General features: G+C 38.0%; 1 protein-coding gene across 5 annotated transcripts in view; it reads right to left on the bottom strand.

Annotated features, from left to right (window-relative positions):
* The window catches only part of cntn4 (contactin 4), a 275,881-nt gene that overhangs the window by 118,823 nt on the left and 130,288 nt on the right, over positions 1 to 26,770 (bottom strand). For all 5 annotated transcript variants that reach the window (XM_088083789.1, XM_088083787.1, XM_088083798.1 and 2 more), the window contains 2 exons: positions 25,275 to 25,407; positions 14,807 to 14,982 (listed from right to left, as the gene is read on the bottom strand). In XM_088083789.1, coding sequence (XP_087939915.1) covers positions 14,807 to 14,982; positions 25,275 to 25,407 — 309 coding nt within the window. The remainder of the gene's footprint in view (positions 1 to 14,806; positions 14,983 to 25,274; positions 25,408 to 26,770) is intronic.

The raw sequence follows: 26,770 nt of genomic DNA, 5'->3' as shown, positions 1-26,770 counted from the left end.
CCACTGAGCTGCACTGGGTTTCATTAAGGACTGTTTGCGGTTCTGTTGAGGGAGCACAGGTGTGTCACAGGAAACACCAAACTTGGAGAGATAAATTGAAAGCGAGTGAAAGGAGGGAAGAAGTTTGGTGTAGCGGTTTATCCTCAATCACTGAACACAGAGGTATGAAAGAGTGCTAGGATACTGAACTCAAGTAAAATTTAAGCTGCTTTTCAGAAATTTTGCTCAAGTTAAAGTCAAGTACTGGTGTTCAAATGTACTCTTAAACATGGGAAAAAGACAATGACCAACTTGACAAGAAATGTCCCACAAATCTCAAGAAATAAGTAAAAGGTGACCTGAAAAAATGACCTGGAAATTAGTTTTGAAAAAGAGGGGAGATTATTAGAAAATAATAAAAAGATAAATAATAATAATAATTTCTCAGCCCATTACTGCCTGCATTGTCTCTATGTACGCCCCTGACTCTGAGTAAAAGTTTCTGTATGACTGAGGGTTATGATGACAAACGATACTACTGCTTATCAAACATATTTGGGCTAAAATGCATTAAATGTCAACTTCTAAACAAGTGGAACAACATTTGCAACAAGCACCCTCCATTTCTATAGACTGCTGTTTTCAGCCTGCATATACAACTGATTTTAAGTTAGAAATGTACAACCACCTTCCTCAGTGTAGCCTCACCAGAATTTACCCGAAAAGAGACAAATTCAGACAAAAAAATTCTGCAACAATTAATAAAAAGAGCTATGGACACCACAACCGCATGCATTAAATACTCTGAAACTTCTTTCAGAATCAACAGAGTTAAACATCACCAAAGAGGACATTTACAAACAATATTAACCTCACAGTGGATGCAGGTTTGTGGCCATTAATTTAGATATGCAACCTTTATTTTTTTAAGTTAAAGTACAATAATGCTAATGATAATAACACCTCATGTGATTCTTAATTTAAATCATTTAGTAATTGATTTGAACTTTTATATATTAACTCTTTACTCTTTTATTGTAAATCTATATCTTTAAAACAGTGTGAATTGCCCTGTTGTATGAAATGTGCTATAGACATAACGCTGCCTAGCCTAATTGCACTTTTGTTCTTTTTTTTTTTTTTTTGCCCTATTGTTTATTGCTAGCTCAGCCCAGTGAACGAAACCATTTATGGCGTATCATTTCTGGAGTGTCAGCTGAGTGCAGAGTGTCAGCACTCCTGCAGCCGCAGACACCAGCAGCTTCTTCTCTGCTGCAGCAGCCGAGCGATCACCTCTCGTCTCTGCTGCTCTCACAGTTCATCTGGACTTTTTCACTTGACTTTTATGTTAAATCATAATGGATGCGACTTGAAATGTAGCAAAGTGCAATATACTTGTGATACAAAGGGCAGTTAATGTAAAATTACAGATTTAAAAAATAACTAAAATTAATTAAATTAATTCATTAAATTACTAAAAATAACACTAGTACACAGAAAAACAACTTTGTTACAGCAACAAGAGCAAATGTTATTAGCAAGTACCTCTAAACTAGATGTGGTTGTGTTGGTGCAGACAATTTCTCTCAACCATTAACAATTGTGGATTAATTTGTCCAAAAAGAAAGTCTGAGTGAGTTTGTTTTTCTTTCTTATTTCTTAGAACATAAAGGAAAAGGACTTTTCTGTAACACTGACAGTGAACAGACTGGATCATACTTCTTGACATCACTTTTGACTGATGTGTTTGTCTGTCAGAGTTTTTTCTTTTCTTATCTGTCAAAAATCTGTCTGCTGTCCTTTGTGTTTCATTTAGCTGTCTGAAACCTGAAACTCAATAGCAGGTTTGAAAACACTCTTGTTGTATCAAACTTTCTACTCCACATTTTTCATCCCGGTCATGTGCTCCTCCCTGCAGTGCCTCTAAACCCACAGATAAGGGCTTCTGCCCCCCCAGTTTGAGAACTGCTGAACCACAGCTCAGGTTTTATAACTGAGGGTTAAGATATTGCGTGGCTGCAGGGCTGCAGCTACAACTCAGCAGTGATGAAAGAAACTCAGTGCATTTGCTCATTTAGTCTAAGTGCAATTTGGTCGAGGAGTTGGTGGAGACAAAAACAGAGTTAAAGGGGTTAATATCGGTCTAACATTCATTAGGTGGCCTTCAAAGTAACTCTTCCTACAATGTACTTGGGGACACCATTTTAATGACTTACAAGTTAAATGGAAAGATAAGTAGATAGAAAGAGGAATGAATTAATGAATAAATAAATAAATCTTGAGGCAACTTTGGCCTGTTCTTAAGATCACTGATGTGACTTAGCATCTACAAATTTGACTTTTTCAAAAAGGAAAATGTGTTAAATTTATAAATGGTTATAATTTTAAGAAAGTCTGGATACTACCTTTTTTCAGTTAAAACAAATATTTGTTTCTACAGTGGGGTGGTTGTAAACCAGACCTATTTGATGGCAGCCTGCAGGACACATCTGGACCAGAAGCAACCTCAGAGCGGCCCTTAATACATAAATCAGATGCACTGGTATGACAAAAATATGTAAACTACATTTAACGTCTGGAAGTAGCTTAGGAATGAGCCATCTCGATCTACTCTAATGTCAGTTATACATTGCACAGTTTGGGCAGGATGTGCAGGGATAAGTAAAGCGACACAGTCAATCATATCTTGAGAGGGAGACACTGGCAGAAAGAGGTAGAGTGTGTTATGGTTCCTATTATAGCCACCTGTTTTAGCTCTGTGCATTAATATAGTTAAAAGCTCTTTTTTATTCTGTTTCTGCACTGTGTGATGTGCCTGTATCTGTTATGTGACTTTTTTTTCCCCAAACGTAAAATAATAGATCCTGCTGTCTTTTACTGCATTCATTTCCATTTGTTTAAAATGTGTCATTATCAGACGCTAAAATAAGGTTTTAAATATGCTGCTGAAATAACTGGCCATCTACATTTCCTGGTTTTAAACCCCACCCCAATTAAATTTGTAATTCAATAGCCCTGCAGTAAACAGTCACTTCTGATTCCCCAAAATCCTATGATGAACCATCAGTGCTCCAAAGTGCTGCACACTCTGACAGAGGATCGCAAAAGCTCCAATTTGTGTCATTCAAAAGCTCCAATCTGAGGAATAAATATGCTGCCTCCACTGCATTTCAAACACCAAGTAATTCAACTTACAGGAGGTCGGTTTCTTGTGTGCAGCATCTCAAGCGTAAATTATTTACACACCATCAAAGTGAGAAAAGAAGTGCGAGATTAAACTGCTCATAGCATGTAAAATCCACTCATTTGATTTATGAATTTGTTTGTCCCTGCTCCTTACCGGAAAAACAACACCCCATCCCTCCACACCAGAATAATTGAGCATCAGAGCGCAGTCCATAGATGGGATGACAAATTCCCTGTCGACAGTCATTTTTACTCTGCAGATCACTGTCCCTCCACATTATATTCCCCAGGCTGAGAAAAAGTCGCCCAACACTGGCAGGGCAGTGACCAACTCATAAAAGCGCTTAAAAAGGAAAGACAGAGCAAAGATGTCTGAAGATCAGAATTTAAGATGCTTTCTTGGAGGTTTATGACGTGTGCAGCGTTCAATCTGGCCCCCGTGCTTAAATTAGACCATTTATTTTTATAGCTTGTCATATTTTACAAATTGCTGCTTTTCAGTCGCTTTTTTCAAGGAACGTTGGCTGTCTGGTTATCTCTTACGTGTCACTCAAAGGTGATTAACGTAGCAAGGCTAATTGACTTTCCTGTTGTCAGTTGGCTTTATCTCTGGTTGCTGTTTTCTCATCAGAGATCACTGATGAGAGAGCGGACGCATCTGATCTGCTTTTTCTTCACCGCTTAGGGGCGTTCCTAGGATTTAAGGACACTGGAGGCTTAGCCCGGACCTCTGTCACGGGGGTCCGGGGAAGATCCTCCTTTTTGAACGACCTTGAAAAGCTTCACTTTGATGGTTTTTTTATGCACTCTGGCATCTTATTTAACCTAAAAAAAACCTTTAAAAAAAAAAAAGAGATCCAGGGCTTTTTAACCATATTAGGGACTGTTTGTTTTTATTATGAGAGGGAAGGGGATAGTGCAAAAAGGGAGGCATGTCAAATAATACTTTAACATAAAGTAGGGACTTATGTTTTTAATTATTTTACTTTTATTTTTATATTTATATTTTATATTTTATTTTTATATTAATTTTCTTTTTTGGGGGTTTATTTATTAATTTTCCAAAGGCTTTTTTTTTTTTTTTAAAACTTGTTGGCTTTTTTTTTTCTTTAAACATTATTGGTGAGGGGTATTTTTTGAAAGATATTTGGTGATTAAAAAAACTTTTTTTAGCTATTTTTTTTGCATTTCTTTTTCTATTTGTAATCACCGGGTACAGCTAAAAACTGCAAAAACTTAAAATATGAAAATTGTCTTTGACAATTGACTTTCACATTTCTATGGTCCTAAAACACATCACTATTATGCCCAGGCCTAATGACGCCACTGTCACTGCTGCACCTTCAGTTCCATGATTGATTTTGGCTTTCTACTCTTGAAAGTAAAGTAAGAGGCTACAAATAGGAAGACAGTCCCTTCTTATCCAAACATGGCTTGAGTTGATGGACAAAATACTGTTTTTGAGTCAATCTGGCCCACTCCAAAATGGCAACAGAGGCTTTTTTTTTCGAGTAGCCTCACCACTTACTTTCATCTGAAGGCACGATAGAAGGTTAGATAAAAGCACCCAAGCCTCCCCAAAATATGAGCCTTAGAACAAAGTGGACAAGAGCAAGAGACATCTAAGGTACTGAATTTATTCCCCCAAAAAAAGAGTCTTTTTGGCATTATTTTTGGCTGAGATCAAAGCTGTTGTGATTTGTGAAGTGGTGATGTCTGCTTCACTAAAGGCACTGATTGTCCCTGTCCGCATCCAGAGACATGGCCTCGCCCGTGCTGAAAGCATGCTGCAACACTAGTAAAATTCAACACACACACACACACAGACACACACACACCACCTCCTCGTCCATCCACTCTCAACAGCAAAAAAAAAGAGCAAAAGAAGCATTGTTGTAAAAAGGGCTCGAGGAGAGCGGCGAAAAGCATAATTTACAACATGCTACAGCCAATGCCTTCAGATGCGGGGCGGACATCGTGGGGGGGCTTCACCAAAGGCATGCATTTTCAGAGCACACGCAGCTGTGCACATGTTCACTTTTGAGTTCAAAAGAAAGCATGAAAGCACACAGTTTGCCTGCGAGGGACAGCTCAAATAACATATCCATTAAATTTGTCACATATAAAGGAACAGCAGTGAACATAACTCCTTTCAAATTTTTATTAGAAAATGTTCGGCGCTGAGCTTACACAAAAGCACCAGTGTAATTTTCAAAAGGAGAGCGGCTAACAATGATTAATAGCCTCAGAACAAGTAAACGTGATGTCCCATCTAGATCCATTAGCATTAATTATTGCAAACCTGGGCTGGCATTACAAACAATGATCCAGATTAGGCTGATGATCACATCCCAGACATATGAGCGTTCCAAATGCCAACACGACTTATCATACTTCAACAAGCCTGTCCAAGCGTGACCAGGAGATTCATTACAACCTGAGACTCCTAAGTGGATGGTAGGTAATGTGTGTGTGTGTGTGTGTGTGTGTGTGTGTGTGTGTGTGTGTGTGTGTGTGTGTGTGTCCCACACACAGCTGTTTTTTTTTTAGATAATATAATCACATTTAAATACATGACAGTTATATGTTTCTATGAAACTTTTAGAAAGCTGTGGATTCAACTTATCTGTCATTTTGGAGTTTATGGTGGTATTAATTTTATAGTATATTTGGGCTACCATCACTGAAATAAATGAGATCGGGTGGACCAACCTGTCACACAATGCCGTTCAACTACACCACAAACTGCTAAACTAAATTATTAGCAGTTAAATTATAAAGAGGTCTTTATGAATATATAAACTATATCCTTTATGAAGGTGAGATCTATTGCAGGACCTTTATTACACTGCATTAGTTTTAGCTGGGGATACCTAATAATTATTGCTGTTTTTTAACTACTCATATGTTCAAAATGTGTTTAACAGCCAATCAGAGTTCTTGATGAACAAAGACGACAAAGATTTGATTGATTTTATAGCTGTTGTTTTTTGAGAAAATATGTTTTTAACTTCTAGCGACGCAGTCTGACTCACAGTTTAAGATTTTTAATTACAGAAACATTGTGCTCAGTAGCCCACCTTCCACCTTCTCTTTCCCTCCACCCTGTTTTAAGCTAAGCAATGTTCTGCTGTGGATGGGGCCACAGCAAAACCTATTTTAGCCACCTAAAAAAAAAATCAACATTAGTGTAAGTGTACTTTTTTTGAGAATAATCTCTATGCTTCACCTTATGCACTAACTAATCCAGACAGGGGCTAGACCAGCAACTACTGTTTCTGTCAATGGAGTCTGGTAGTGGTGAGATAAAGGCTTGGGTTCCCAGTCGGAAAATATAATAAATGTAGTATATAGTGAAACAGATATCATTATTATTATTGTTATTATTGTTATTATTATTATTATTATTATTATTATTATTATCATTATTATTATTATTATTATTATTATTATTATTATTATTATTATTATTATTATTATTATTATTATTATTATTATCAATAAATTAATGTGTTTGTTTTATTTTATTAATTAAAATAGAGTGCCTTTTTTTAAGTAGCTAAAAAGGAATAAATTGAGGCAGTGTTTGTTCAGCGCCGCTGCAGTTTAAGTGAACATCATTTTGATTCAGTAGTTATTGGCAACATATCAGGAAAAGCATTGCTTTAATGATCATGGACTAAGGATTTAAATTAGGAAAATAAGGGATATCAACCAGCAAATACATGAAAATGTAATTTCTTTTCAGTAAAATATGTATGAAAGATGTCAACATTCTGCAATCTGCTGATATAAAAACCTTTCAGATGCTGCTGAGTCTTTCTCACAATGGCAACTTCTGTCATAAAACACAATTCATTTCTATCTGTAGGCCTGGATGGTTATGCATCGCAAAAAGATGTAAATCCTAAGTATGGTATACCACCTTCTAGCAGGTCCTCAAGAGTGATATCTTGATAGTGTAGAGCAGATAAAAAGTAAAAGCCAGAGTACACCCATTAGCTATTTACACCTCATTAACTAAGTCAATATACTCACTCCACATTATCACAACAGCTGAGAGGAGTCTCGAGGATTTATTTGCATTTAAATGAGGTATTCATGTTTCCCCTCAAGGCTTTAAAGCTGACTCTGGTGACATGAGGAATTCTCACCCCTATATGCTTAGCAAAATATCAGCATGTCTGGCGCAGAGGAGTCACTATATAAATAAGTGAATATAAACTCCCTACGCAAAACAGGATACGTTTCAAGGCGTGCTCCACATTTTTCTTAAGAGCTGGCCCTTTTTGACATCTCTGCTAATATAATTGCATGGTGGCAACTTCAGCAACTTGTCATTGCATTCAAAGCACAGCCCTCTCAGTGCCACCCGCGTGAGAGGCACGCGCTGGAATTCCGATATTGAATATACAGCTTATTCATCAGTATGAATTATGGGTGTACATCTTTTACATAATCACTGATATAGAATCAATGGACATACTAATCAAGGGCAGCGAGTATTGAGTGGAAGCGCCCACTGCCCATCAGTTATCCTTGCCTCGGGGGGTAGACAGCCACAACCCTCGTGAGGAGCAGCATCATCCATCAAAAGTTTGTGACATGGAGAGGAATGCTGAAGTGTTTGGAGTCCTGCCAATTTCAAAGAATAACCTTGAAGGCGTTGTGGAGCATGTGGACTAACAAGTGTTAACCGTGGAATATCATTTGGCAGAAGAACTGAGTTACATTGTACAGTGTGTTTGTCTACAGAATATATAATACGCTCAGGTTCAGGAAGAACAGCGCTCACACGCAGATTAGCAAATATAAACTTAGCCTGCGGGTTTTCTGTAAAAATGAAAGTCATACAAAGTGAACCGATTAGTATTATCATATCAAAAAAAAAAAAACAAAACCCAAAATGGAAGTTTTTTTGTTATTTCTAGTCCATACCCGGGGATATTTGCACTGCCACTACATGCAGACTTTCAGGAATGTCCGCAACACAACCTTGTGCAGACCACAGACCTACTTGTTGGTGCAGACTTTGCCAAAAAATGCAAATAAACAGGTAAAAAAAATCTGCTTTGTAACAACAAAGGTTTTTAACCGGTGTGAAAGGATGAAAAAATAACGCTTTATTTCTGTAATTCAAGCTGCAATTCAACCTTTGACCACAATGTGGGTTGCAATGGCAGAGTGGTACTCTCTGTGTTTTCGTTCATCACCTCCACGGGCAGAAGAAGAGGTAAGTTACTTATGAAGTATTTTTATACAAAACAGACATGGGCAGTGGGTGACTGAGACAAAGGAGTTCATCAGTCTCTACCTATGGCAATACTCAATGGCTATGTGCAATTTCAGATTGATTGGGAAACCCATCTAGGAGAAAAAATGATGCAGACAGACAGACAGACAGAGTGTTGTTTAATATATTATAGGATAGTCGAGTTGGCTATGTATAATTTAAGTAAAGACCAATGCAGGTCTCAACTGAAGTGACACTGTTATCATGCTGTGACAACGCATTGTAACTTCAACAACACCAATAATGTGTTTCAGAAAGATTACTCAACAGGAACAAGATTAGGACGCCACTGATGCCTATTTAATTAAAGGAAAGGCAGAAATCCCTCACACTCAGAGCTAAATGACTGAATTAGAAGGCAGAGCATGTTCTCTGAACAACAATGCTCTCCTGAAAGCAGGAACTCCTGCTCCAAACGCCTCACTGTCAGGATTCCATCATCAATTTTAAAACCCAGTTCTAATTTAAATATAATTTCTTTCTTTATCTGTGAGACACTAGACCAATAAGAAAATAATATTTATTGTCCATAAATATGGAAATTAGCCTTCAGCTGGTTAGACTGGTTAAAAGACATCATAGTAAAATCACAATACATGCAATAAATAATAAGGCTGAGCCAAATACTCTGATGAAACAAGTATCCTGTACAGATAATGACCATAATTTTTAAAATTGTGAGAATTATCCATGTAAAATGTGTCCATATGCATCATTTGGGTAGCTGTGTTCAAAGTCTTACTTTTGTGATCAAAAATGATCTGAAGCTAAATAATGAGATTGTTCTTTCAATATTTTTTTCTCATAAATACTAAAAAAAGTAGCAACTACTGTAATGTTTTTCAAAACAACCTGGCAGGTCAGGGCTTCAGGGCACTTGGATTACTTCGGACGCGCAGTATGTAGACATTTTGTTGTTTTATGATGTATTTTTTTAACCTTTGAATCCTGATCACATTTGCTTCAATTGTTTGGGAGATGAGTGCTACGCCATTTCCCTGTGAAACTCTGACAATGTTTTGTGGACAATAAAACTTCACCCGACTTTCCATCATCATGAGGGTGAGTAGATAATGACGGATTTTTCATTTATCTATCCATTTAACCCCAACATGCTTTTTAATTTTTTGTTTCTGTCTGTATTGCCTATTTATATTCAGATTCAGTCTTTATTGTCCTCTATAGGGGACATTTGCTTCACCAGTGTGTACAATCAAACCCTCAAAACAACTAACACATTCTGCAGTCAAGAAATCGCATTTTAAAAATGAAACAAATGGCAACATAAAGATTTCTGCTCCTAGTCTGAGCTACACAGTGAGTTGGCCTTATGCCAGCTCCTGCAAAGGAACTGCACTCATCTATATTTGATTTCTGATACTGCCTGCCAGTCATGTAATTAAGAACATCAGGTTCACAGGGTCTGTCTTTAAGATAGCAGAGACTGACTCATACTGAAGCACGCAGGAAAAGAATAGCTGACAGAGTCACTGCTGATATGAGAAGAAATCTCTCCTCTGTCAGTGCGCTGTGACACAAAAACAAGGTTTTGTGTCTTTACTTGTATGTGAAGAGTAAAGACTTTGGACCAAACACATTGTATAGTGTACAAATGCATGTGTGACAGGTTAAAAATGAAGGGTTCGTACCCAAAAGGTTACTTTGTTTTGACCAGAGTCCTCAGGCTGCAATATATTGTTGAATCTAATCTATATCATTTGCTATATAATGGACATATGAAGCATCTATCTTAGAGTGTGTCTCCAACTATTTCTGAACAATTTATACAGAGACTCACACACAGACATCTGTAGACGGTGCACAGTCTGCCGCATCAGATTTAATCCTGCGTCAGACTACAAATCTGTTCAAGTGTTGTTTGTCTTGGCCATTGCAGATGAAACATTTGCCATGTGGTCAGGTAGCTGTTCATAGGAGGTGACGGGAGAAAGATGTATCACATAAAGAGAAGCGATTGCTCACTACCTGCCTCTATTATCAACAAATGATTCCCTATTCCACTGCAACACTTTACAATGAATCTCTGCTCTCTATCTATTTAAGCTATTGCTATAGCAAGAGGGGAACTGCAAAAACAGAACATCGGCTCTACCTGTGTATTTTAAGCTCTAAAAGTTTTTATTTTGTGTCTGATGTTTTTCTTCAAATTCAATACTACAAATGTAAGTCTAAAGAAATAATGACATTATCTTTGCTTTATGTTTTTCATTGTCTGTAAATATTACTTTTTCATCTGCCTGTTTGTTTAATATTTTCTCTTTTTTCAAGTTCAAAAAAAGGCAAAACAAATTACATATAGAATAGAATATATCCTTTTGACATTTATTTTGTTAATTTATTTGTTAATATATGTTATTTTTGTTTTATTTTCTATGGACCTGTCTATGAGCTGAGTCCTTAATAAAGTATTGAACTGAACTGAATTGAATTGAACTGAAATGAGATAAAATTAAATATTGTTTTCCTTCCCGCTAAATCCCATTGCCTATTAGCATTACTAAGATTAACAACCTAGTAAATTTTGTTGGATAAATATTCTATCTATTTCCTTATTGTCAACAATTTTCATTCAAAGACCAAAACCAACAATCAGTTTTTTTTTTTTCAACTTCCCTACTCTGACAGAGGCGAGTACTAAACCACACTGTTTCCTACTTGTTTAAGACGCAAATCTTCCAAAAGAGGGGGCAATGTCCAGAAAACTATGTTTATAATCCTCTTGATTATATGTTTAAAATTATTTTACAGAAAAAAAGTGCCCTTAAGCATTATTGTGTTTTTTATCAAAAAAAAATTTTAACATCTAATGGTTCATTTTCTGCATTTTGGTGAATTTTTCTGCACCAATTTGAGCATCAACACACATGCATATTTTCTATATATTTAAGGAGACGTGCCCCCTGTGCCCCCATTCCAACAGGACATCAACTAAGGGAAGTAATCTTATTCTAAGGCCGATGCAAACCTAGAAAGATTTGACAATCCTTAAATCTCTCAATTTCTGACCTTTCCCATGCAGCAGATGTGCATTTATATAGTTCCAAATGATTATTCCCTTTTTGGCTAAGGCAGCTATAATTACCAGTGGGCTTATTAGAGGTGTGAGAAGGCTCAAAGTCTGTCTTGTGTCAAAATCAGAATCAAATTACGCGTAAAACTAATTGCCACCAAAAGGTCACAGTCTTTTCTTGAGGGAAATAGGATCGCTGCTGAAACACCATTTGTACCTAAAGAGCCCTCGCTGTGTATTTGACTGGTCGTCTGCATTACAGGAGCCGAATATCTCTGGCTGCCAGCCGGCCCGCAGGAGAAAAACTCATGTACTTTAGTTCGCTTATATTCCTGTAAAGAATTACATGACAGTCCCCAGTAATATCGGTTGCCCTTTAAATTATTCACTTGAACCTTCACCGTTCAATCATGCTGTGGAGTTAATTAAGCAATAGCAAGAGTAATAAAGAAGATAGATGACACTCGGTCATACATGCATGCCCCGACTCTGTGACAACAACTGAAGGCTGGTAAGGTCAGAGCCCAACAATTGATGGAACTGTCATCCTATCAGAGTGGAAATCCACCAGCAGAGTCAGATTGTAGATTGACTTCTCACTCGTCCAGGGGACCAATCAAATGGCCCGAGACATATCGGTGGCCTTGTCCCCAAATGCTAAACCTCCGAATCTAATCTGAGCGAGCGATCACTCACTTGCCGTTAATGTCATCATTTCTGGCTGTCCGATAACTGGCCATACAGTATGCACTTATTGACTTCCCCCTGCTTTAGGAATATGAAGTCCAGAGACTGTCAGTTTGACTCATCAAGATCCGTCAAACAGTCTATCATCGTGACGGTCACAAATCGGTACGTCATTAAAAAAACATGAATCTGCAAAATGGATAGTGCTGACTGTGCATGTTGGAAAGTTGTTGTTTTTAGTTTGCTGTTCTTTTGTTCACTTCAGTGGTTAAAAAAATGTTATCTGTGTTAGCTGACTTGTAAATAGAATGAATACTCAATAAATGTACATTGGAACTGACTCAATTATGAGGCTCATATGGTAACATAACACACATGGCTATTCTGCATAACTCACATTTTACTTTAAATGTTCAAGTGCATTGCTATTAAAGTAAAAAAAATGACATCCTTTATGTGAACAGTCAATCGGTGCTGATGGTAAATGTAGTTGATAGAAGGAATATATTCCTCGTGTTTGCTATATCAACCAAGTAAGCAGAGTTTGCAGTGGATGATTTTGCCAAATTTAAGACAGGTCCATCAAGACTTTCTTGAGATATCAGGTTCAGGAGGATGAGATGGACCCAAGGTCAGAGTGACCTTGGTTCAGTTCATCATTGAGTCCGAGCAGATGTTTGTGTTAAATTTTAAGAAATTCCCTCAGTGTTATTAAGAAGAGGATGGACAGATGGGCAACTGAAAAAATAATTTCTACGGCTCTATCTCTGGAGCACAGGCATTAAAACATGTCACTCAGTACAACTTGCATGCTCACTGATTTGTTTTGAAAAGTGCAGAGTGAGTGCAGAGGATGTTATGTACAAGGATACACTGTACAGTGTTTTGGCTGACTTGGATATTTAGTTGTTTTATTTGAGCCAGAGTATGTGGCCGAAGAAATGCAACAGAGGGCAGCTGAGGTTGTTGCTGTATAGAGGCAGCCTGTTCTCATCCCCCAGCTGTCTTTTTCTGCCCCTCTGTGTGTGAAATTGCACCCTTTAGCACCCCTAAAGGGTGCACTGTACTTAAGTATGATTTTAAGCTACTTTTACTTGACTTGAGTATTTCCATTTTATGCCAGGCTTTCAAATATGTCAGATGTGAACCGATATGCGAGGCCATTAGGGCTGTCGACAATTAATTTTTTAAATCCCAATTAATTGCAGAATTTTTACAGTTTATCATGATAAATCGCATTTTTCGTTGCATGTTTTCGATGGACTAGCATAAAGTGGGAATGTTTGTAAAGGGTGAGACTTTTGGGTACAAATAGAACCCTTTATCATTCAGATATCTACAGGTCAGAGGTTAAGGGACCCATGTGAAATGGCCATGCTGTTTTTCCATCGCCAAAAGTGTTATTCAGCCCCCTTACTGAGAAGCCAGACAAGGTTGGTCTTGTAGTTTGGTCTTGTAGTTTTATATGATGTCAGTATCATCACTCTAGCTTTAGAACATGGTGCAGCCTCTTAAAGACAGAAATGTTTACCAGTGATTAACGCAATTTTTTTGAAAATTAACCTGATAGTTACAGACCTTATCTGCATCACGATTAACGCGTTAATGCTGATAGCACCAGTGGCAATAACTTGATGCTGAGAGCAACTGATGTAAAACAAACAGCAAGAAGTCAGCTTTCCGTCAGTGGTGCTTAAAAATGAGCTAGAAACAACGGCCAAAACAAGCATGTTCACATGTGTGCATTACTATTCAGTGCACTCTGGAAATACTTACATTGTGTTGTGATGTATTGTAGCACATTTTCTCAATGTTTTGTGTGATTTGCAGCGCATTCTCCAAATGCTACTCGTGTTCCCAAAATGATGAAGATGTTTCTTAATTTTTCTGTGTTTGTCTATTTGCATGTATTTTTTTTAAGTTGCAGCGTCTTTTCTCGTCCGCCACTGTGCTAAAAGCCCGACATTTTCTTGTACATGGTTAAAACAGTTACCTATTTACTCATCATGCAGATTCCAAGCAACATCGTCATTCATTTGAAGTCCTATTTGAGGATACCTGAATGTAAATCCTTTTAGTTCAGTTTTTGGTTTCTACTAGTTTCTGGGGAAATATCTGTCTCTTCAACTGCTAAATGCTCCACTGAAACTCCACATAAAAACACTGAAATTTAAAAAAGGGCTGCAGACTCAACTGATAATTCACTGTAGGCTTATTAGTGACGATACACTGTCACATTGTCATGTTGTTAATGTAATATTATTAATTTTAAGCAAATTCAAGTAAAATCTACTTCTTTCACTGGGTCTTCAACAGTAGAGAGCAGCAATAGTGGCAGCTCTGTTATTAAGAAACCTTGCTTTGAGTTTCACTTCACTTGAACTTGTTTGTAGGTTTGTGTTTGATCTGCACTGATGACTTCGAGTAAACTCTAGTCAGCACACAGAGGGAGTTAATAGTTCCCCAGAGAGATGTTTCCATGTTTGTCATGTTATCAAGCAGAACCCACCATGTTATCCTCAAGTGCCAGCAGCGTGTCTATTTTTTCTGCTGCACCTCTTTTAGCAGTGGAAGCTCAGAAACCACAAAAATTTGCCCAGAGAGAGAGAGGAGAAAAAAACGACACTCACATGCAAAGGTTAGACTGGCCTCTCGGCTGACGATGGTCCCGAAAGAGTTGGAGGCGAGGCACTGATACGTTCCAGCATCTTGGTCTTTGTTCAGATGGCTGATTCTGAGGTTGCCTCCAGAAAGGCTGTAGTGAGATCCAGATTTGGGACTGATTTCCGTGCCATTCAATTTCCATCTAAAAAAAAAAAATTAAAAAATAAATGGAGAAAATTAACATGTAAATTAACAAGTTAAACATTGCTCAGTGTGGACTAGAGCGATGGAAGCATTCCAGACTACAAGAGGTGGAACGTGACTTGTACATTTGATTGTTTTTTTTAACAGGAGAGAAATAAAAGGTGGAGAGAGGCCCAGAATTCGTGCCCTCCGGCTTTGTGTTAATCTAAGCAACAGTGAACCAATGTGGTGCCAAGGACTTGACTCCCTGAGAATAGATAGCATTGCAGGCCATCCATCTTGCCAGACCCCAGTCAAAGCGCATAAAAATGCTGCTTAATCATTATGTTGCCACAATTAAAACAAATGCCTGCAACCTTGCCTTCACACTTGTGCATTCCGGACGAGTCCACCCGCTAATCATTGGTGTTACGGGTGATCAACGAAGGGTATAATTCACTTAAAATGGCAACAAATTCTTCAATCTCTCCACACAGATGCACCTTATTAGAAAACACAGATGGGAGGAAAATCAGTCATTTCAGGACAATGGTTTCAAGCCATAACTTACTTCAGCCAGGGTGCAACAAAAAAAAAACAAAAAGAAAAGCTCAGGCGCTGTTATTTGTTGTCGATGATATATAACCATCAAAGCAATAAAAGGCTGCACAGATAAACAAGCATGAAAGGAGCATTTTATAAATTATCGCAAAATGGACAATGCAGATTTGATTAGGACCCAATGTGATTTAGCTGCTGATTATTTCTTCGAGGAGAACTTCTAAATTTCCTCCTGCTTTGATTTTTTAATTTTCTCTGAATGATTTCAGGTTCAGCTGGGGAAACGGTGTATTGTTACACTTGGAAGAGAAAACAGCTTTGGTGTGAAAACTAGAATTACTGCCTTGTGGTTGCATCCCTCCGCCAACCTGTCAATTTGCAGTTAACAGTTTACATTCATGTCTGTAAAAAACATGGATGCTTCGCACGCATCTTCACTCCGGCAGCACAGAAGATCTGTACAATCAACACAGTTTCAAGATAGACACCAGAGATTAGTGTCACCAAATCTGTATCCGACCAAATGTCTCCCCTTCTGTTGCTGAGTTATTATGTTGAGTAATGGCCAACAAAAATGTTTTTTTTTTTTTGCAGAACATTATGACACTACAGTGAAGCTGATCTTTGACCATTTGGATATAAAATGTCATCACATCATCATTTTATCCTATTAGCCATTTGTGTAAAATTTTGTCGTAAATAGCATATGAATTCCGTGAGTTAGTGCTAAAAACCATATTTTGCAAGGTCACAGGGACCTTGACCTCTGACATCAAATTCTAGACAGTTCATTCTTAAATCCAATTGAACATTTGTATCAAATTTGACAAGGTTTTCTCAAGGCCCTCTTGAGATATCATATTTACAAGAACGAGACAGGCAAGGTCACAGTAACTTTTGACCAACACATTTGAATAATTTCATCTTTGAGTCTGAGTAGATGTTTGTGCTAAATTTTGAGGAAATTTCCTCATTGTGTTTCTGAGAAACTGGGTTCAGAAGAATGCAACTGATGAGGTCACAGTGACCTTGACCTTTGACCACCATATTCTTAAATAGATCATCCTTTGGTCCAAATGGACATTTGAGCCAAATTAAAAAAAAAAAAAAAAAAAAAAAATCACAAGGCATTCTTGATATATCACACTCACAAGAATAAGAAATACAAGGTCAAAATTATATTAACCTTTGACCTATGACCATCAAATTTAAATTGTTTCATCCTTGTGCCAAAGTGGATGTTCGTGCCAAATTTGTAAAATTCACTCAAGGTGTTCTTGTGTATGTCATTGCATACACAAAAATGAGACAGATGCAAGTTTAAGCTGACCTTGACCATTGAACACAAACACCTACAAACATCAGTTCAGCCTTGGGTGAAGGGGACATTTGGGCCAAATTTAACAAAATATATATCATAAGGTGTTCTTGAGATATTACATTCATAAGATATTGAAAGACAGGGTCACAATGACATTGACCTTTGACCTATGACCACCAAAATCTTATAAGTTCGTTGTTAAGTTAACGTTGACATTTTGCCAAATTTGAAGACATTCCTTTTAGGTGTTCTGGAGATGGCATTTATGACAATAGGACGGACAGAAGGACAACCTGAAAGCATGCTTACAGCCACAGCTACCACCCCTATGGAGGCATAAAAATGTGGCTTTGCTAAAGCTCCTTTTCTACAGTAGAAAGAAGCTGTGCAGAGCTGTTTGTGCGCGCTGCTATCTAACTTCTCTTGTGCCAATTTGATGCCTCTGAGGCATAAGAACCTTTTTGAGGAAACACTGACAGCGGTGTTGCGTTATCATTGTGCTATTCTCTTGCTCTATTACAGCTTTTATAGGAATATACCCAACAGAATGGACTCATTTGCTTTTTTGCTGTTGCAGAAAATCAAGCAATTTTGATGTCGTGGTCACTGGAGTCAATCCTGGATCATCATATAATACACAAGTAGGAGCTGATTACATGAAAAACAATGTCAGACTGTATTGCTTACCCGCCTACCCGAGCTGAAATGTCTCACAAACAGCAGGATATTTGTGGGCTGGGCGTTACAGCACTCACAGAGCGCCTCTACTGACTTTTTTTTTTCTTTTAATAGACAAAGTGTGCAGCACAATGGTCTTTCATGGCCCTTCTCCAGTTCAGTCATAAGTAAGTGTGCTCTCTCAAGAGCCTTATTATGGCACACAATAGAGAAGAGCCTGGGGGGGGTGGTGGCCACAGTCTCGCAGGACTACAGCAGCGATTCATTTGCAGCTGAGGTGGAACAAACAAAAATCAACATAAATATCTTACAGCCACCTTTGAGTGGAGTGAAAAAGCAGAGCAGACAGGGGAGGGAGGGGAGCAACACTCCAAACCCTCAGCAGCGGGCTCAGATAGTGTTTTCTTCTGTTTCTTAAAAGGGAACCCATCAAATATGAAAGCAGCCTTTTCACAGTCATAATTACTCGGAGAGAGTCGGCATTGTATCCGTATTGAAGCGGTTTATTGAAACGCGACAGCTTGAAAACCAAATGTTGCAAAAGATTTTCTCTGACAGTTGTCGATTCCGAGCTTTATCCTTTATCTTTCTAAAACATTATACGGGATAGCTAATTGAGCTTGAAAAAATGTTTTGATGTATCTGAGTGAGTTATCATGTTCCCAATGTTGAAAAAGGATTAAGAATTTACCCAGTTGGAGGACTGTAAATTGTGTGTGGTAGTTAAACATAGTGGTGGTTAAGGATAATTGCCCACCCAGAGCTGCCAATGTTCTGTTTTGACAAATTGAGAGCCCTATGACAGCTCTTGTCTCTTTAAGCCAATTAGATAACAACTTTAAGGCCACTAAGTGACAGATACTCTAATTTGTGTGAAACTCGAGCACAGTCTAACTACGGTTATATTGAGAGCAGTTCAGGAACAGTGATAGAAAGCAGCATGAGGTGAAACAGTGGCCGCCACCACCGCGTTCCCTCCTCCTCCGCAGCAACAGATTACATCCAACACATATAAACAACATTATTTAATAATTCCGTTTACAATGATTTATGCTGGCAAGCAGGCCACAACAGCAGTTCCATTTGTTAGGCACATGCTTTATGCAATCATGTAACAACAGGCCGTGTACACAGCGGCATAATACAACACCATCTGGCTCACGAGGCTGTGAATGTTAGGTCTGTTCCTTTTTCTTAAGCCTGGCGCTTTGATGTGTTAAGTCAAGCACTGTACTTAAGTGAGATATTGAGTTACTTTTACTTGAGTATTTCCATTTTATGCCATTTTATACTTCTACTCAACCACACTTTGGTGGCAAATATTGTAGTTTTTATGGCTCTATATTCATTTGACAGTTTTAGTCACCGTAAAACTTCAAATATAAGCCAACACCCAGTCCCTCTTACTAGCCTGGTGTGGTGACGCATTTTGACGAGTACAGGACTGTCTCAATTAGACGTTTACAATGCAGTTCACTCTTACAGAAGTTCTTTAGATGTATAGAACCGTGTTGTTGGCTACCTATCCTTTCAGATAATTTTTCACAATGACTTTTTCTCTCTTTTTTGTTTGTTTATTTGTTTGGATTTTTGTTTGGCAAATTTCCAGGTACTTTTCACAGATATCTTGCTAACCTCTAGATCATTTCCTCTTTGGTTGCTCATTACCTTCCTCCTATGTTTTTGAATAAAATCAAATGTCCCAAATATAAGCCTGTTGAGTTCAATTATTTGAGCAAATAGAAGCCCAGGCTATTAATTCAAGTTTTATGGTACCCTTAAAGAAGTGATTCTTGGGGTTAGTTGATAATTCTTAAAGTAAAAAGCTTCAAAAACTCATAGGATTTACTCAATACTGTCAGAGTTAAAACTACTTTAAAAAAACACTACATTGTGCTACTACACCTTGAAAGTTACATTTTAAGTACATTGACAGTTAAATTCTTAAAGCAAATATAGAGTAGTTACTGTGTGTGTAGCGCATTACAAAGTAAAGAAGCCTCTAGTGTCCCCTATAACTGGTGCTAAAAGCGGGAAGAAAAGATTACTTTTAAGTGGCAGATTGACAACAAAAAATGGCCCGCTAATTTGCTGTCAAGCGACCCAGATTTGATACACCAAATTCAAACTGACACATGTTTAACAGTCAACAAATCATTAATATAAAAGTACAACACACACAATCTGTTCATTTATTGCTTGTGTTAGGCTAATTTTCCAAAATTTTCCTCCTCACAAACATTCTTAGTTGAAATAATGTAATGACCTGGCACCTAATGTGACTTAATAGCCTGTTTTTCAGAATCATTAAACTATTGAAAAACAGTCAAATGTGTTTAATCATTTGACATCTAAAGTGACATCACTTGTTGTGCTGCTTTCTAACGCCAGGTTTTTAAACCTTTGAAACCCTGCTGGCTAGTGCTGTCTGTATGGCCTGTCAGGTCACCTGCTGGGCTCTGAACCCAAGAAATCCTGTCCTATGACACAACTGAGGACAAAAATAAACCTCTTGGGCAAACTCTGAGCAGCTCTCTGTGGAATCAGTTCTTGGGTAAGCAAATATGTCCCAAAAAAAAAAAAACATGCAGGGAAAGGCAATGAGTAAATCAGTAAGAAATCTTTCACAAACTGCAAGAAATGAATAGATTTAGAAAATCATTTTACAAAACTAGTGGAAGATGTCAAGGGGAAAAAATGGAAAAAAGCTAAGAAAAAAAACAATTTAATTGATAATTATCATAATTATGATTTTAAATTATGCAACAGAATTCTTCTAATCTTTTGTTTCGGTTGTTTTTCTTTTATTAATTTTCAGGTCCTTTTTACTATTTTATTTTCATTTCATTTATTGCCTTCTTCCCTTGTTTTTGAAAGAAATCAAGCCAGTTTGCTCAGGTTTCAAAGGCTTAAACACGGAATGTTATACAAGTAGTAGAATTAGCCTGATTCTGGGAACCCAAAGTGTTTGTTTTCTATTTTAATGAGCTGAACAAAACATATAAGTATCATAAATGTTTGTTCACCACAGAGCTTTTTTCTGCAATAATCTAAAATCCAATGGGAAAATCCCATAGGCTTTTTACGAGGGAACAAGAGTGATGCTAACTTTGTGTCAGTCTATAAAAAACATCTCTTAAATCACTCTATATCCACACAAAGCACAGTGTTTACAGCGAACTAAATTCCCATTAAGAACATCATTAACACATCATACAAAGCATATTATAGTCACACTATATCACACTCACGCATGTAAAGCATCTGCTCCCCTCCCACTCCTTTATGATGTTTCTGCCTCTTCACCATCGTTGTCCTCATCAGCACAAGCAGACTGCCTCAGTAAATACATTATTTCCGCACACTATGCACCGTCAACCAAAGCCCTTTTCTCTTTTTTCTTTGGCATACCTTCTCTGCACTGCCAGCTCTGGGTTTTCTGTCCACGTTTCAGCAATAAGTGCTACTGAAATCCCCAAACTTCACAATGACAAGAAAATATGCCCTCAACTATGGATGAGGGCGTAACATACAAAAATCAATCTAAAGCACTGTACCATTTACCATATTGCCACAATACTTAAGATGTTCTGAGGGAAACTTCCCTTGTGTCTTCTGAGCCAGCGCTACACTTTCAGAGTTCATAAGCATCTCCTTATGTGCCATAAAATGCAGTAAAAAAATTGCACTGAAAACATGTTTGAAGAATTCAAGTTTTTTAAAGGATCTTTGTGAAATGTAACACCACCCACATTGTCTGCAGTTTCGATCCCCTGTGACTGCTTTTACATAGATCAAACTAACAGCAGACCAAGGGACCACGTACCTGAACACCGCTACACCTCTCGCACTGGGAACCCTGCTTACCCAATGGCCTGCAACTATCTGGCGGCCCAGCATGGCAGTGACTTCACAAAGTCGAACGCCTCCAGCGATGAGAGAGTACTGCATCAACGGCCTCACAGCCACAAGTCACCCACACATGAATGAAGAACTTGACCTCTTCCCCTCTCTTAGAGCACATATACGGTGGACAGAGTGAGATGGAACATACTGTGAACTGCTCTTCAATTTATCAGATTTGGTTCATCGTAAAAACATTTCATCCAAAGGATGCTGTAATTCCAGCAGACTGTGACCTCAAAATAAAAGTGCTACATAAACATTAAACATCAAGAGAAAAAAACATGACAGTCACAGAGGTATTATAGCTGTTCTTAAAATTTGAATAGAAACTGCAGTATAGTTTTATAGTTATTAGTCAGCCAATGTTGCTGAGTCATTGTTACATTTGTTATTATCATTTCAGACTGATAATCAGACTGGTATCTAGGTCTGTCACAATTAATACATTATCAACTTATTGCACATATATGGACATGACCTCAACCACTTTGCTGACCTCTTTGAAGGGGCGTATTTTGCTATTATATTATCATTATATCAGTGGCATAAAATGGTCTCAAATTACAATAAAATATCATTTATTGCAATTATTTTTGGGAAATATGTCGTCCAACAAAAGCAATTATCATCTGACACACAAGAAACCAAATAAATAGATTTTCCAAAATATGGAGCTAGTTCAATCCTTTGAAACCTGAAGCAACATGACTTTTCTTGTGCTGCATGCAGACACCTTTCACAAATATTTAAATGTTTGCACCCTGAGTAACTAAAATGCAATTACTGTTTAAAATTTACAAAAAAAATTACATATTTAAAATTATGTAAAAAAAAGTTATGACATCTCTAAAGTACTTCTTCTTTTCATTTTTTAGTTTATTTTTTTCAATTTTCCGGTAATTTTCTTGTACCTTTTTACTTTTCTCTTCATCATTTGTTATCCTTTATCATTTTAACATATTTTTTTTTATGTTTTGTAAAGAAATCAGCCAATATGTTCAGGTTTCTAAGGGTTAACACTGCTGTGTGGAATGAGACTACCCATTAGTCTGGCTGCACTGTGTATCAAAACACCCAAAGGATGGCTGTTGTGTCAATATGGGTTCAGTCCATATTCATTAAAGGCTTCTTAATTATTCATCTAAATGTTTTCTTAAAATAAAAAAAAAACTTTCTTTGTTTCTCTCCATTCAGGTTTAGTGCAGAACAATCTGTGCACATATATCTACTGGTGGCATTAAATGTAAACAGTGCAGCTCAAACTGTCACAGTTTACTGCTGTGCAGTTAATGAACTTTGAACATGATTTAGCTGTTGTCCTCTCGCTGCAACACATCTTTAGAAGGCGGCAGCCGCTCTGACAGGGCCGCGCGGCGACCTTGACAGGAAACAGCTGATTAGGTCACCCTCTAAGCTGGCCCAATCCCAAGTATTAAATGTACCAATCCTTCCACATCTCAGCCCAGCAATTTCAGTGAGCAAACATGATTGATCTGAACTTTTACTTGCCAGAGATGCTCCAACACAACACGGCACTCTTTCAATAGACTAATGGTCCATGCACGGAGGAAATAAAGAGGGAAAAACCGCTGCTCTTTGAACTCCGCGGCAGAAAAAAAAAAAAAAAAAACGAGGTATGAGCCGGGTGCATGCAAAGCTTAACAGGCATTCCAAGGCTGCAGATAGACGAGACGCGCTTCCAGCAGGGGGTCGAGTGGAAAATCCACCACAAAATAGAAATCATGTAACACATCCCTATGATCCCGATCAGCTCAGGCCTGACTTGCAAGGATGAACGAGTCTTTTGTGAAACCTAGAGACAACCGAGAGCCAAGACTCTCTTGTTGCTGCATCAAGAGACAAATCCTGGAGCAATTTCATTCAGGGTAAATGTGAGGAAGAATCTGAGGACATGGTGACAAAAACCCAGCACCATATTCCAGAATACAGACAGCTTCTCTGCTTCATTACTGTTAAAGACTACAATGAGCATTTGAAAGAAGAAGCTCAAAAGTCCATGAGAAGTCTAATTCACTGTTGCTGGGGCAGCTTCAGGCTTTGTCAGATTAGAAACTTTCTGGTCTCTAGTTTGGGGCAGAAGTGTCATGTAGAGTGAACGGATTAAACTGAGATCAAAAGAACAATACGTGATCTCTGTTGTACGGGTCATCGTTTTAGTTTAGTAGTCACATGAGAGTGCGGCAAATCCATGATTCTGTAATTACTTTGTATTCTTACCAAATTAGTAGGATTTTAAAAGATTAAACACTTCTAAAGACCGAGTACATTTTGGACACGCCTTTGAACCATTCTAGTTTTTATTTCTACTTTTACATCTAATTTTACATGAATTAGATAAAATAAACACAGAAATGAGGCCTAAGTGCTGAGAAACATCTCAAACTTGTCCACCTAGATCCCTTTTTCTTTCAGAATATAAAATAACTTGAATCCTAAGATGTTTTTGTGCAGTTTCTTATCTTTCTTTCTTTTTTTTTGGGTCCAATCTTTGGGTTTTTTTCATATCTTGAATGCAGGATTTTTACTTCTAATGGAGTATTTTTACACCGCAGTATTTTTACTTCTCGCTTGGTTGAGTTGGTTGAGTTGGAAATCACATGAATTACACTCCATTATGTCACAGGATTAGCTATTAAGTTTTCCAACAGCTTTTTCTTATTGGTATTTAGAGCTACCAAAATGCTAAAAGCAAGCGGCAACATCCAGGGCTGAAAAGTGAAGGCGATGCAGAAGTGCAAAAAACTGAAATGCCAAACTTAGCAGCAGCACTTTAAAGCGTAGTACAACAATTACCTTTGGTTTCTTTAGCCAACATTCAGGGGGTGAATATTTTTATAACTCACCTCTTTCAATGTTATCAAGGCTGAAAGCTGAGCATAGTTTAGGGCGTGGCCAGTTTGAGTGACAGATGGGTGTCGTCCCTTAACAAATTACTGCCACCAGCTCATTCTCATTCAAATGCTGCCACTTTTGCAGTGATTTTGGCATGAGATCCCAGTGGCAAAAGCCACTGTTTGCGGCTGTATGATACGTTGCTGGGTGGCATCAGCTGGGAACACAGCAGGACAGAACCGTACGCAAAGTTATGATACACCACCGGATGGCTGGACGGCACTTGCCACGACAGCATGTCATGCGGACGGAGGGGTGTCAAGTAAGATCGTAGCCGGATGGCTACTTGTGGTCCACATGATACTCTGCTGCACCGTGTCAGATTGAAACACTGTCAGTAATGATGAAACCTAGTCTGCAAAGTCTCAGTATCTGGTGCACTTACATAGAATAAAAAATATGTGAGGACTTGGGACAAAGACGTGTTTCTACAACGGAGACATTCCCCAGGTAACCAACAATGGCATAACTGCACATTCATATGGTATAGGCACAGCCGTAACGGCCATTTCAGTGTGTTTTCAGTTCATGGAAGTTAAATGTAACATTTTGTTTTCCTGAAGAAGTCTTTCTCAGTATATAAATGTACTAAAAGGCTCTCTAAGGTGTTGAATGCTAAGTGTTTTTTTTGGCAAAAAGAATTTGTTTGACTGATTTTACAACTGTTTTTTGCTGAGAAAAAGATTTAGCATTGTCACAGTTAACCATAGTTGCCAATGCACACTAGTAGCTAGTGTTATTTTGTAAATATTGTGTTATTTTATGCAGTTTATGGTCAAGAGAGATTTTTCAAGACACGATTGAAACATTTTCCGGTGATAAGTTGTTTAAAAAAATAATAAGAAATGTCAGTGGTATAGGATCAAGCAGCATTGATGGGGAGGAGCAATGTGCAGAGGGGGACAGACAACACCCAGCAGTCCCACACTCACCGGTAGATGGGTGGCGGGCTCCCCTGCGCTTCACAACTGAACACCACCTCCCTGTTCTTCTCCACCGTCTCCACAGGATACACAATGCTGCCAGGCTGCTTGGTGAAGACAGGACTCTGCAGGACACTGCTCCCTGTAGGACAACAAGGGAAGACAACACAGCGGACTATAAAACTCCGGCCTGCTTGTTAAAACGCCAATTAGTCGGTGTCAGAAACAGGTTGATAATGCTTTAAGCATTTTGAAGGGCAAAACCACAGGCAGACAAAACATATCAATTTGAAATGCCTGTCACAACACGGCGGCACTGAGCAGAATGATTTGAAGTGAGACGTGTCTTCAACAGCTATTTAGGTGGTAATAGGATATAGAGCCTGATTTATGTAGAACAACTGTCTGGAAAAAGGCCTTCATTTACTTTTGTCAACCTGCTTTTATTTGTTCATTTATTTATTTATCTGCCCAGTGATGTTTGGATTATGTGTCCATGCCGAGGTGTAATCAGCTGGTTTCATGCGGTTAGAGCTCTTTGTTGTAAATGACACAACACAAGTCTCAGTTACTCCATTAAGGGCCTATTATCACAGTGTGCTTCTTGTTCATGGCTTTAGAAAGTATCAATGACACTTTAAAGATAAGGAAAATGAACAGACTTAATCACTCTTTTTTCTTTGTCAGGCCTTAATTGTTGTTATTTTTTAAAGATGAGGCGACCAGAATCCAGATTTTTTCCGCCATCTGATATCAGCCTGTTCACTTATATCCATCTGCCTTTATGCTGCATCGATTGTTCTATCAAGTTTAAAAGTAAACATAGATCTTGGATTGTACTTTTCCATCTGAAATCTAGAAAGGAAAAAGAAGCTTAAGAGGACGAAGAAGAAAGAAGAATTTACAGTTTAACAAGGATTTTATTTTCATGAGGGCTACGAGTGGTAAAAAATTAGGTACATGACATGACATGACATGACATGACATCGCAGCCATCAATATCTATCATATCAGTCACTGCTCATCAACTGCAGTAAAACTACGCAGTGCTGAATGAAAAATGAAAAAAGTGAATCAAGATTCTGTAACTGCATTGCCTATTTCTGGCCTAAAATGTTTTGAGAAACATATTGTAGTGTACTGTCTGGTTGGTGGGTAGTGCTTGGTTTCGGCTCGACTGTGTTCCACATAGCACCCAGGTCATAAACATTTTGCACATGACCTCTGATTGGTTGATTTCATTCACTCGTGGCGGATTCTTGCAAATGCTATAAGAAGCACTACGAGCAGGTGGAGGAAAATGATTTTTTTCACAGATAATCTGTCTCATCCTGTATGGATGTAGAGACAGCCTCAGCAAATATGACAAAAACTTCTTTGATAAAAGTTACCAGCTACAAGTTTAACTGCTGAAATGAGAAAATCAGGCTGCATTTAGTGAAATGGGGTACAGATTAGTTCTCAATCTGCAGTAAGAGATGAGAAGTGAGTGCTGGTCTGATTAT

This window comes from Plectropomus leopardus, chromosome 2, assembly GCF_026936395.1.
Source record: "Plectropomus leopardus strain MGB_pleo_1.0 chromosome 2, ASM2693639v1, whole genome shotgun sequence".
Lineage (NCBI taxonomy): Eukaryota > Metazoa > Chordata > Actinopteri > Perciformes > Serranidae > Plectropomus > Plectropomus leopardus.
This window is presented reverse-complemented; position numbering and strand designations above follow the sequence as displayed.